The following is a 14,686-nucleotide window of genomic DNA, read 5'->3' as shown; positions in this document are numbered from 1 at the left end:
TCTTCTCCATCATCATCATCATCATCAGTAACCTAGTTGTTCTTCAAACTCAACAATATTTCCATATTTCAGGGATTATATATACCGGAGTATACCTTATTCCGTTTACCAGACATTGACATGGCGGAAATTTGCACTATCTTAAGAATTTACATGCCTCAAACTCCAACATCCCCGGTATGCCCCTTATCGATTTGATTGACAAACAACGGTCTTCAATAACCCAACCATGTCCTCCATGAAAATTTATTATATATGGATGACAAGCAAGGCTTCCTTTCGAGACAGCAGTCTGATAGTTTGCACGCAAAGCATGCATGTAAAGGCAATCCTCACAAGGTGGTAGTATATGACGTACTGATTTATGTAAAAAAGGTGAAAATTGCCCAAAATCACATTTTTTCATGCCACACCACCTTAAAGAGGTCATCAGACGTCTAAACGGTATTTTGGTGCTGTGAGGTAACAGCAGCAGAATACCATATAGGCGTCAGCGTACCCTACATCTGATTTTAATCAGATTTCATCAGACAACCCGTTGCTGCCCCAGTTGCGCCAGTGGTTTTCGAAATGACGAATTTCCTATAATTACATGTATAGGGCTCCTCGGGTACTTAACGCGATTACTAAAAATGGATGCTCATCATGATAATCGACAAGGGAATGCTTCTGAAAATGTATCAAGAGAAAATTATCAAATTTAAGCGATCTAGATCTGCGTGTGTATGCTACTCAGCTGTAGAAAGTCTTAATTTTGAAATTGGCGAAGGTTTAGACATTTAATATCTAATTTTACGGAACCAGCGGACAATGTAACCAGGGCAGCCTGTGCTGACTGCATATCAAGGAATTATATCATCGATATCAAGACATCAACTGTCAACCAAACGCTTGAACATACTAACTGCGCATCGACGTAATGTTTATCAGATATTTATCAAAGTTCCGGTAACATTGTATTAGATTTGTCGCTTTGGGTCAATTTTGATGGGGGCAGCTAGCTGGCAGGGTACGCATACCCATTCCAGACAAGACTTGGTACCAAAAGTATTTTGTGGTTCAAGATTACCCCATTACTTTTGTCATTTTTTGATATATCCCTTGGACCTGGTAAATTTCTTAGTTACCTTGAATGATAATGATTATTGGACCTGTTTTGATGTCTGTTGTTTAGTAAATTAAAAATAAACTTCAGAACCACTTGCATGGCTTCATCTTTTAACGGAAGCCTGAGTTGTAAATGGACAGGCTACACAATTTTTTCTGTTACCTAAAATGTGGCCAGATGTCACGCCCTGCTGTCAAAAGTCAGTGGAAAACTCTGAACAATAATAGTTCTGTTATTCAGATTATGGAAACAAATCCTAGCGTAGTAATGTGCCTAAAAATGAAGACAGCTAGGGTGGTTTTTTTACTATTGTCCTGGGACATATATTTTTTTGAGATGAGAAATAATGCCTGTCCATACATTTTCAAGAACAAAAAAGGAAAGTTCGGCGTAATTTTTAAAAGAAAACTTGGCAGAAACGTAAAACGACATATATAGCGAAGGAAGGAATATTTTCTTCTTGGGCGAATCTTCGTCAGAACATATTCGACGGGTTTGGAAATGACGTGAATGGCTCTAGCCGAATCAGATTCACTGACAGCTGAACGATAACGACCTAACGTCGTGTGGACGGCAATGAACGACCCTGGACATTTACGACCATACAATCGAATTCCATTTTCCAAATATTTTGTTGCACGGTATCGGCTCTTTCCTTGACCAATTTTCTTTCCTTGACCAATTTTCATTTATGTGGGGAAAAATTACTGAACTCTACAAGTATCTCCATCACAGCGCTGTATCTGAACTGAATTCCATCTTGTCACTTGTTTACGCCCCTGGCTGTCCTTCAGTCTTACAAGATGTGTTCATATTAGCCATGGTATCGAATAATTGTCGAATATTATAACAACGAAGCATAAGCTACGACAAATTTTCTAGCTGCTGTCGCCAATCACGACAAGGTAATGCTGGTAAAGGTATGCCAGCTATCAAATACAAGCTTAGACTGTGCATTCTGTAAAATCAAGGGTTTTTGTAGCAGACCCACGCTAGCTTGCCTGGGGCAAGCCTGTGGCCTGCCCGAGGCTTGCCATTTAGTTCTGTCGGGTACTGTATGGCAGCTGCGGTGGCAGTGTGCGTCTGCTGCTACAATACCCCTAGACGTTATAACCATAATCCTTTCTACAGCATTTTCCCAAAGACTTATGTTTGGCCTCAGTCTACTGCTTGATGTAGGGGTTCTCGTGTTTAGCTCCTTTATTACATATTTTGTTCTTTCACAAATTATACACCTTTTTCTGATGGACTCCAGTATTTACATTTGTAGCATCCTTTTGTGACACCCTAGACTCAGATTGCAGTTAATTGTAGATTGAACTGAATTTTCACATTCAAGTCTACTAAGTGACTTTCTTGTGGGAACACTTTTTCTCCGCGGTCTAGATTATACAATATGTAATACAGTTTCAAATTTGCGAATTTTGTTTGCTTTGAACAAACCTTTCCGAAAGTTGAGTTCCCCGAGCTTATTAAGATGTGAGCCATAGCACCTTAAATGATACGTGGACGTAAATTTGCACATTTTTCGCCCGCTTGTTTTGATTAACATCCTCTGAAACATCCATTACTTTTGATTTAACAAAACTTTTCACAAACTCAATCGAGACAATGATATTGCGTGAAAAAAAGAAATGTCACTTAATATTTTTTAATTTAAAGAAATATTAAATTAAAGATTATTTAGGAGGTGACTAATTGTATTTTCCATGTCTGAAAAAATAAGTGAGTATATGACCACAAAACTAATAGGATGTACAACAAGAATCACTCCCTTGGAGTACGAGTGAAGTTTAATTTCAAGATGTTTGATTTTATTACTTACATTACTCACTTTTCCAGTTTTATAAAAAATATCACATGAAGCTGAATTATTTTATATGTTGATGATTTCTTTATTACTTAATTACTCGGATATATATGCGCATGATATGTGTATTGTACATGCCTAGACAAAATTCAAAACTTTCAACAAAAGGCGAATAGATAGATTAAAAAAAGGTGAACTTAAGTTGCAATTCTACTTGCTGTAGCAACATGTGTAACATTGAAACCGACAGTCATTAAAAAATTCAAACTTTCAACAAAAGGCGAATAGATAGATTAAAAAAAGGTGAACTGAAGTTGCAATTCTATTTGCTGTAGCAACATTTGTAACATTGAAACCGACAGTCATTAAATCAGCGCAACTAACTGGATCAAGATATTCACGACACAGCGATCATTTTTCAGAATTACGGTGGTTACGCAGTTTTTACCTCCGCTGTCAGTGACGTGGAGCATATCAGATAGGTGGATTGTCCGTCGTCATCCATCATCTATCAACAATTGTTTTATTCTCTGAAACTGCTGGTCTAATTGCTTTCAATACTGGTATGCAACTCATTTGGCTGAGTTCAGTTAGTTTGTTCAAATCATGGTTAATTTACATATTTGTATTTTGGGGCATTTCTTCCTTTTTATCAACTTTGAAATGTGTTATGTGGGTTCCTAGGGACAACCTGAGTGAGGTTTATTGAAGTTGAGAAGAAAAGTTTCGTACTTGAATTTTTTGTGCCTTTTTTTCGTTTTTGTTTGAAAAACACAATTTTCTTACAATTATCTTTAAAGGGTCCTAGGTATTACTTCAGGTTCTTCAAATTTGCTAATACTTGCATATTTATGGTAGAGATGAAAAACAAGAGCCCATTATTATATAATAGTAATACATGAATTTGCAAGGATGTCCTTGTTCAGTGTTCCTAAAATCAACATAAGCAGATGTATCAGTATTACAAAGTTTATTTACAAACAAAACCTGACCTTTTTATTTTTAAGCAATACATAACAGCAGAAGTCAATCGGCTGCTAGGCCACTTGTTAAAGCTTTTCCCATGTGACCTAAGCTCCGCCCCAATGGAAAATAACAACCAAAAGCATTTATCTGGAGATACAGTGTAGCTCAACATGAAATCCGGAAAAAGTTATAGTATATTACCGGTATCTCTTGAGATCAGACTACTTGTCTACTCGTTGACAAGCTTATAATCATCTCCCACTAACTACGTTGGTCCGACACAGATACTCATTTTTGATAAGTGAATATGTTACTTCAATCATGAAAACAAAAACATAAAACTTTGCCAAATTTTGTTTTTTAAACAATCAAACACACTTACGTTTATTTGCCTTTTGACCTCTTTTACTGTCGATATGACTTTAGTTGACATTGCTGTGTACTTAGCACACAAAAGTTATGAAGTTATCTAATGTCGCTCTATTACTTTATCTGAAAATGCATGGATGGTTGCTATGGTGATTGCCGCCCTGTCAACAAGGTATATGATAAAAAAACATTAGTATTTTAAAGAGATCGCATTAGCTCTTATAGCTGACTAGGTTTTCATGTTTGTACTTTTTGGTTTGGTAAAAATGTTGCAAAGCTATTTGCAAAAAAATCCCACCTTAAACAATTTCTAAGTTGCTGAAAGCAATGCCTATTGACCTTGACCTACAAATCTAAAGGTCATGGGGTCAATTAAGAAGCAATGCGAACTATTGATATGCATTCTTAAATCAATCAAATATCTTTTGTCGTGTATTTGATAATCTATTTTACATAGTATGCTTAATTTTAATGCTTTTGAATGCTGATTCCATGACAACAATATTTACACTGAAAGCGTATTCAGCAAACTGTCCAATGAAGATTTTCTCAAAATTCAGATTTTCAGGTTTAAAAGGCGGCTTTGTTCCCCACTCGAGTCAAATGGAAGCAAATTGACAAAATTTGGGGTCTGGCTCATAGGTACATGCATAACTGAAAACACACATATGGTTGCCTTGGTAATTACTCACTAACGACATCATCCATGATACAAAACATACTAATTTCAAAGAGCACACATCTGTGGCTATTGTTGGGCAAGTTTTTGAGTTTCTATTTTTGTGTTATGTAAACGTAGCAGAAAAGTATTTGTGAAATATGCTTGATTTTACAGAAATTCTGAGATGTTATGGGCATGACCTATTGACCTTGACCAAGAATGTTCAAGGTCATGGGGTCAACTGAAAGGCCATAATGTGAGGTACCAGTATGTGTCATGAAATCATGTAAATATCTTTTGCTGTTCACTAAATAGTCAGTTTTGTATAGTATTCTTAACTTTTAAGATTTTAGCATGGTTGCCATGACAACAACTTTTGAGACAGACAGCTACTTCTGAGACATGTCCACCAAAGATTTTCAGAAAGTTCAGATTTCGGGCTTTCAGAAAATGTATGGTGGAATTTGCCCACCCAAATGGTACCAATCGACCAATTTGGGGGTCTGGCTCACGGACTATGTGTATTCTCAGTGCAATGTACAATGAAATAAACCTACTCCATTCTTCAATATGCTGTTACAGAAATGGGGAAATGTCAGACACAATACGTAAACTGCATATGAATGTTAAAGATCTTGAGTCTGTACAATTTCAATTGTACCTTTGTATGCTAATCTACGTCCATGGCATAATGTTTAGATGGTACAGGTATATGTATTGTCATATTATATATGAGGAGTTTTGTCCAGTAAACAGAAAGGGTTTCAGAACACCAACAATGCTCATGTTAGCTATCATATGAGATTTTTAGTCCCCATGGACATCGTCCGGGGGGAATTTATAGGTTTGATCATGTCCGTGTGTGCATCTATCTGTCTATGCGTCTGTCCATTCGTTCTCAGAGATGCCTAGAACGATTTCATTCAAACTTTTTACAAGGATTACTCCTTATGTCATACATGTGCATATTGATTTGTTTTGTGATATGATCCAATATGGCCGCTCTGCGGCCATTTTGTTATAATTTTTTCAGGTACGGAGCCATAACTCAGACACATCTCAACCAATTTTATTCTAAGTTAGTACAAGGACATTGACCTATGCACATATGCACATGAATTTGTTTCAGGATATGATCCAATATGGCCACGTGGCGGCCATTTAGTTACAATTTTTTTACGTCCTGAGCCATAACTCAGGCAAGTATCAACAGATTTTATTGAAAGTTGATACAAGAACATTGACTTATGTCATAAATATGCACATCAATTTGTTTAGATAAGATTGAATATGGCTGCATGGAGGCCACTTTTTTATGATTTTTTCATGTCCAGAACCATAACTCTGACATGTATCAACCAATTTTGTTCAAAGTTGGTAGAAGGACACTGACTTATGTCATACATATGAACGTCAATTTTTTTCACGATTCAATATGGCCTCGTGGCAGCCATTTTGTTATGTTTTTTTATGTCCAGAGCCATAACCTAGGCACGTCTCAACCGAGTTTATTCAAAGTTGGTACAAGGACATTGACTTATGTCATATATATGGTACAAGGACATTGACTTATGTCATATATATGCACGTTGATTTTTTTTCACTGTAAGATTAAATACATTTGCTGCGTGGCGGCCATTAATTACGATTTTTTCATGTCCGCAGACATAACTCAAACATGTACAGTGTTCGCGGTTACGCAAAAAAGTGCGTATTATACGCACTAGAATTTTTTCATACACATTTTCCTGGAGGCAATGCGTTTGGCTGTATGCAAAATATTGGCATCAATTGTGGGCGCTATTTTGTCAACGATGTGTGGTTCAACCATGTCTTGACTCACCCACCAAAATTGAAACAGTTATTGTCATTGCTTGAAATTTTAACACGTTGAGCTAAAATTATTTCCCCACAACTTTGCTTTGTTATATCCGAGATTGCGACCCACTGACAACCACGTGATGTCGCCTGAAATTGCAACATTTTGAGCAAATCAGTTTACAAAGGCCATTCCCTAACGTACGCAGCTGCCAATCATATTGATGGTTATGCAAACATGAGGCATGAATGCATTATGAGTTTGATCGAATGCACGTTTTCCTAGTGAATGTACCAATCTACTAACGTGCCTCGATAAAGATCTCAATGCCAGCAAATATCCATGCTTAAACCACACTGTGCGTATTTTCATAACTTTTGTTTATACTGAGTATCCTTGCATAAACGATGAATCACTAATAATAAACTGTCCACTGTCAGATTTTGTATTGCTATTTACTATACTGTGTTACTGTGAGTGAAAAATGTGGGGGCCACACCCATTTGAAGATGATCCCTTCCATATCACATTATGCAAGCTCCAAGCTTTGAGCTTTTTTCCTATGATTCAAATTACATGGGCAACTTCCTGTACTATTTTTATCGGTTTTTGTAAAAAATCGCGCGAGTTATAAATGGTGAAAATAGTTTTTCCTTGGTAAGTGACCACAGAGCAATCACATATGTAAAAATCATCCTTGGTGAACTTCCCCTTTAAATTCTAGAGATACTTGTTTGAATATTCGCTTCACGTGTAAATAGAAACTTCTCTTTGATGATTTTGAAGTTTTACGACTGTTAGTTACAGTGTTGCCGGTAGTTACGATACTAGCAGCACGCGCTTTCACTGCAGTGTATGACGACGTGTGATGTGTTATCACAGTTTACTGTTTTGTGTATTTTTCATTCAGACTTGTTTCTCTGTATGATCAAGATTTCATGATGTTACATTTATTAAAAACGTCTCAATTATCGTGAAAAATTATTTCCTGTGTCAACCAAAATTAATTTGCCTCATTTTTTGCCCTGGGTTGAATGCGGAAGTGGCTGTTACGCTTTCACGTGACGACAATACGCATTTTTGCCAACCCTTTTGCGTACGTTAAACACGTTGAAAAAAAATTGACCACGAACACTGATGTATAAACCAATTGTATTCAAAGTTGGTACAAGGACATTGACCTATGTTCTAAACTTGTATGTGCATTGGTTTCACAATCTCATGCAAAATGGCTGTATGATAGCCATTTTGTTACGATTTCATCATGTACAGAGCTATAACTCAGACATATTTCCACCTAAATCTTTCAAAGTTGGTACAAGGACATTTACCTATGTCCTATACACATCAATTTGTTTCAAGACATGTAGCAGTATCATGTCATTTATTGAATTTTTGTTATAAGGCTGATATGTCAAGAAATACTTTATCAAATTTCATGAAACTTGGTACTGATGTTAAGCTCATATTGCTTTAATAGTTAATAATGACATTTATCAGTGTCATGTTAATTAATTTGTTACCGCAGTGTTTCATCCAGGATGGCATCAACAAGGGGATTTCCCCCTTTACCAGAAAATCCAGGATGGCATCAACAGGGGGATTTCCCCCTTTACCAGAAAAGTTAGGGGGGATTTTACCAGTTCATATGTTCTTCTTGTATTTCGAACATGTGACTCGCACCATTTCATGGGGGGCTGGTCCCCCCTTGACAAACTACTAGGGGGTGCCAGCATGTCAATAGAGAGGGAATCCCCCTGTCGCCCTCTCTAGATGAAACATTGTTACTGCATATGTAATGAACTTTCCCATTTAGAGTGATATGTCCACAAATACTGCATCAAATTTGATGAAACTTGGTACAGATGTAGATCTCATAGTGTTGTAAATACAATTCAATGACACCTAGTGGTATTGTTTAAATGAATTGCTAATTTGCATTTACATAGTGAATTTCTGTTGTTTAGGGTGAATATCTAGAAGCACTACATCAAACTTTGTGAAATATGGTACCGGTGATAATCTGTCAGTGTTAGGATAGGATGCAAAAATGTTTTGCGACATCCTGTCAATTAATTACTAATTGACTCATTTATGACCTTTTGTAATTAGGATAGCGACCTACATTGGTTTTATATTTTCACCACCATGAAACTCTTGGCCATTAAGCCCCATCTGTATCACAGTATTTTTAATCACAGACCTAATTAATGAAGAGGACTCTATCCTCTCTGAGGACTTGTAATCAAAGTACCCATTAACAAGTGGGGACTGTGTCATCAATGATGACTTGTTGATGATATTTCAAATTCTACCATTTGCATGACATGTCAAGGTAGCCTATCTTAATTTTTTATTTGTAATGTAGACTCTACGTATAAGTATGTACAGTAATATTGAAATGTGTTTACACATACCTTTCAAACATCAACACAAGTACCATTAGGAATCTTCAATATTCTATATGATGTATTATCGTACCACAACTGTAAACTATCAATTGTCTTGTTTTTATTTAAGATTACGTATATTGCTGTAGTTACAAGAAATGGACAGCTGCTAATATTTGATCCAGTTCTAAATGGGTAAGATATTCAGTTCCTGTATATGTGGTCAGTAAAGTGCACTGTATGACCTACATCCCTAGGGTGTTAGATCACAAAACTATTACCCTCTGATGTCAGTTTATTTTAGGCAGTGCCATGTGATGGGATTGTAGGACACCAACCATCTCTATTATCTTTTGGCATGTGACTTGTTCTGGCAAATAATGACATTGAATGAGTATTTGGCATGTTATCATAGGAATTATCTAGTTAATGTCTATGTACCAGTAAATAGCATGGAGTCCAAATGATGTTATAATCCTCTCATTGAAAAGCAAAAGCAGATGATGATTTGTGTATGAGATCCTTAACAATATCCGGTTCTTTCAGCATTGTGCACAAAAATGTTGGTACCTTTTTAACATAATGACCGTAGGTCATCATGTTATTGTGATGGGGTTGAGTGGATGTCGGACAGTGAAAATTTTCCTTAAACGACAAAAAGTCAAAAACTGCTGAACAGACTGTGTTGATATTTGGTACAGATAATTAAAACTAATGTCAAGGTTCCGATTCCGCAAAATGGTGCCAAACGGATCAGCGGTTAGATAGATATGGGAAATTGTTGACCCTCTTTTTCAACTAATTGATTTTAGGGGCCTTCCATATGTGTATTTTTGGGAGGTATGCCAATCCTGCATTTTGGACTGTTTTATGAGTTATAGAACAGAAATTGTGTGAGATGAATGCTAGAAACATGGAGGATGCACTGAATGGAAGTATCAGAGATTTCCATGCTCTTTTAGGCATCAAAAGCGATAAAAAAAACCATATTTCATATTTTAGAGTCTCACATTTGAGACGACCCTAGGCATTTGTCATATTGTCTCGTATCTGCTCACTTCAATCTTGAGTAAACATCCTTCAGTCGATATACAGACTTTGACATTCACATTCCAGAGATTAAGTGTCCAGGACATAACATGTTACAGTCTTTACTCTAGACAATGAAGTTACAAGTTTTAGGTTAGTTGTCAAGCTTGCACCAGCATCTGCCCTGAGCATCTGTCCATGTGTTCTCACAGGAAATTACAGGGAACAAAAAATTATTTGAGAAGTTTCTCTCCTCTAAATAGAAGCTATATTACAGTTAAAATCTGTCATGGAATGGATTGCTATCAAATGATCTGAAACATAGTTATTGCCAATAGCAACAAATCTATGGCAAAATTTATGTGAAGTTCATGAACTTACACAAGGTATTAGACAAAAAGATGACCATGACTTTGCTGCCCTACTTAATTATCTTGCCCCCTTAAATTGACTAATATTTCTAGACCTTTTTGTAATAAGGGTGGCAGGTAAGATTGACTTTACGTTTCCAACACCATGGTATGGACCAATTCCTGTGATGGCCTTTTACCAACTTTTAGCAGTAATTCAGTTTATTCCTATCTTAGCTTCAGTTACTTCTTTCAACATTTATTTCATTCAGATTTCCTTAGCTTAGTGTATAATTTTGTAATCTTAATTACTGTCAACTTAGCTTTACTAACTTATTCTAACCTCATTATTCTTACACTACTGTTACACCTTATAACCCCAAAATTTTTCAAGAGATGCATACATGATTTTCACTGAAACCATTTACGAATATGTCTTCTGGTTTTTTCTCCATATACATATACATGTCCCTTTTCTCACAAAAATGGGCTTAAAATTGCAATGTGAAAAAATAGTTTTCAGCTATATGTTGCACATTGACTTCGTGGTCTGTCTAATTCACAGTGAGTGGGGTTGTTGAAAATGCCAATAATACTAGGCGGTCATTATGTCCAAGCGCCATTGGCGGTATTTTTATATTTACATTTTCCCTGAAATTGCATTATTTTCAGGAAAACCAAGACATCATTGGAAGCAAGATGTCTTATACAGATAGCAACTCCAGGTGGCAAGGAAGCAGTTCCCAAACCAATTCCTATTCTATCAGCCCAGTTCTGTAATGATGCAGATGGTAATATTTTATTAAGCTATGGAACATTTCTCAAACCTGTGTTTGAAAAAGTGGTAAGTAATGGTTCTTATGTTTGACTGTGCAGAGTGGAGCTTAGACTGTTTACATGCCATCGATTGCACATTCCAAAAACACTATTCAGAGAATAGTAAAATGGATATCCCTCTTACTCACAAGATGTATCCTTCTCTGTACAATCAAAATTACTAGAATGTTAAGATGGCTTTCTCATTGATGCAGTTTTAGATAATGTCAACAACAATAACAAGCCTTATTTAGAATTATAAATTTTGTGTCGCATACTGTCAAATTATAATCTTTACGGCCCTGATACGGCTTTTGCGGCCCGAGGTCGTACGGCGGAAGGGCCCGAGCGTGCGAGGGCCCGTACGCCGTACGACCAAGGGCCGCAAAAGCCGTATCAGGGCCGTAAAGGTTTTATCATATACCTTATGGAATGATAAGCATGTAGTTTACATAATATTCAGCATCGTTTTGGAGAAATTCATCACCTTTCGTGTCAGTTTTTCATAAATACACTGGCCGCTTCCCGTCGCGGATTGACATACATAATGATGTCATTTGTTTACCTGCAGAATTCTAGAACGCGCAAAGCAATATGCGTACCATACGTTACCAACAGAGATCAAGGCTGAAATCGAGGTGTAAGAAGGACAAATGCGTGATGTCAGTTTCTTGTAATTTATACTGAACAGGCACGCACTTAGTATACACAGGATTTCACTAGAATTTAGAAATAAAAGCCGATGTTATCAGCGCGACTCCACTGTCGCCACGCGCAACTACGATCTGAGCGAGCAGACGTTTTCCAAATCTCGCGCTGGCTTTGTGTACGAATGGAACGTTTGCGGATAGCAACGCGCGTAGTAACCGGAATCGAGATAGTTCAGAAATGCACGCGATTGCCCATATTTTGGCACCGGGCCGGGGCGTGATACGTAAAAAAAATGCACGGATCTGAGGGCGCTTTCTCCCATAGCTTTACACAGGCACGTGAATGTGGGTATATGATAATTACTGATAATGTATCTGATTTTCGGCCTTTTGGCCCCAGATATTCTACATCTACAAATTCATTGGCAATGCCAAACCTATAAAGTAATAGCAATAATGTACCCCCTCTCAGCCCATAATGGACACAAGCAAACCTTACACTCCATAATGTACTCTGCTACGCCTCGTACATTATGTCATGCAAAGGTTGCTTTCGTTCATTATGGGCTGGGAGGGATACCTTATTGCGTTAAATATTTTCAGATGCTTGGCAGCTCAACTTCTTATGAATGTCACAGAAATGAAAAAAGTAGACATTGTCAATGTGGTGATATAGATCGTAACTTTCAATGATTTCAAAGTTCTATTTATGTCAAATTCAAATTATGGAAGATACAAAATATACTGACAAATTAAATGGACTACTGTCTCTGTCTCATGAATATGCATGAATCTAGTGCTTTGATAGGTGACCATTCCAAAAACAGTAAAACACCGTGATGACTTCCCAGCCTAACTGACATAACATTCTTCACTGCTGATTTAAATCAAAATTTGCATGCAAGGCGAGAATCAAGAAATGACAACTTGACGAAATAACACGAATTATGGCTTGATTTGATGGGAAACTGGTTGAAGAAATATGTCTTGTGTTTTACTCATGAGCATCATTGAACATCATGTCATGATACATTTGCTGCTCATAAAAGTCTCCAACCAATCAGTGTTGAGCAAAAGATAATGACATAGAGTGAAATTTGTGATAATCGTCAGTCAGAATTCTTCAAAGATTTAAAACCAGTGGCTTCAAATGATGAAACTGTGTGTCATAAAGAACATGGATATGGCCTAAGATCAGTACAAAAATCAGATGTGACGGTGATGTGACATCAGGAATAGGAATGTTTATTAATAAGCTTTGGCCATAGAGAATAACAGAATCAAATGTACTGGAAAAAAGTATTGTTTTCTTTGTGATTCCATCATAGGAAATTCCGTGGTGCATTACTTTAACACAGTATAATGGTATCTTTCATCTAAAACATACTTGTACCGACTTCAATAATTGATCAGCCCTTTCTAATGCATTAACCATTGCATCAATGAGATTGCCTTAAAACACAGCTCAGCAAAGACGCTTTCCAAATTTATTATACTTGGTCGATGGTTGGCACCTCAAAAGTGCAAGACATAAACTTTTGCCCAAAATTTCCTAAATGAAACTTTCAATCATTCTCTTATCAAAAAAAATCAATAAAAACTTGGGTTCACAGTCTGCAAACTTGGAGTGCAAAGTTGGGAACTAGAAAAATAAATTGCCAAATATTTTTCGTTATATTACCATGCCCTGTCTGTCGCATTTTAATTGGAGGAGCTGAACCATGTGACCAACCACAAATAGGCAATAATGGTTTGTTCATGTGCCCGTGAATATGAATAATATTGTAAACATTGTAACTTTTCAGCTAAAACGTAAATTGTAATTTGTACAAAGATCATAATCAATCACAAAATAAAATGGAACACCTGTGGGCCAAGTTTAGACATTGTTTTTGAAAAAATCTCCGAATTTGCGAAATTTTTACAGCACGCGCACTACTCACTGACAAGCTGACGGGGCTCCGTTGTCATTCGCGTGGGAAATTTTTGTAAATTTTGACGGTTTTGGGGTTCCTTGATAATATAATGGAAATAACAGACTCTGCACTGACTATTAACGTTTATTTATGGGCGCGGACGAGAGGAAAGCCAAAATTAACAGGCTCGGCAAGCCTTGCCTATTAATATTTGGCTTTCCTCTCGCCCTTGCCATAAATAAACGTTAATGGTCAGCGCATCGCCCGTTATTTCTATAATATTTGACATTCAAAATGGCCACCCTCATTTAAATCTATGGGAAAAAATTAAATCTTGGATTTTCGGCTAACAGATGGTGAAATTTTTTCTCCAAAACCTGTGAAATGAGCCCGCACAAGTGGTAGATCAGAAAAGGGTTTTAGAAATTTGAGTGTCCAAATATCTGTCCCTGAGGTGTGTTCTACCTTAAAGCAGAAGAGTATCTTAAACACGAGCAGGATCTTTTACTTTACAAATACAGTAAGATAGTACACACTATTCAATATGCAATTAAATCATTGTAGAAACATTGCTGTTGTGTTCATTGTGGTGCTAACTATTATGCCTCTTAGTTTCATAGGGGCTGTTTTTGTTATATGTCACCCATTTGTACTTCAAAAGTATAATATGACTCATAACCATTGATAACAATTTATATTGATGATGGGATTTTTTTATCTCTCACCTTTGCTAATTGCTGAAAATAACTTCAAAGGCTGTTTTAAACCTTCGTATTTGCTCACAAAGGTTATTTGCTGTATT

The 14,686-nt window shown here is 36.7% G+C and overlaps 1 protein-coding gene across 3 annotated transcripts in view; it reads left to right on the top strand.

Annotated features, from left to right (window-relative positions):
* Positions 1 to 14,686, top strand: part of LOC139144311 (WD repeat-containing protein 43-like) — a 67,372-nt gene that overhangs the window by 27,883 nt on the left and 24,803 nt on the right. For all 3 annotated transcript variants that reach the window (XM_070715008.1, XM_070715006.1, XM_070715007.1), the window contains exons 7-8: positions 9,254 to 9,318; positions 11,175 to 11,346. In XM_070715008.1, the coding sequence (XP_070571109.1) occupies positions 9,254 to 9,318; positions 11,175 to 11,346 (237 nt within the window). The remainder of the gene's footprint in view (positions 1 to 9,253; positions 9,319 to 11,174; positions 11,347 to 14,686) is intronic.

Source organism: Ptychodera flava, chromosome 11 (genome assembly GCF_041260155.1).
Source record: "Ptychodera flava strain L36383 chromosome 11, AS_Pfla_20210202, whole genome shotgun sequence".
In the NCBI taxonomy this organism is placed as follows: domain Eukaryota; kingdom Metazoa; phylum Hemichordata; class Enteropneusta; family Ptychoderidae; genus Ptychodera; species Ptychodera flava.
Note: the sequence above shows the minus strand (reverse complement) of the source record. Positions and strands in the feature narration are given on the sequence as shown.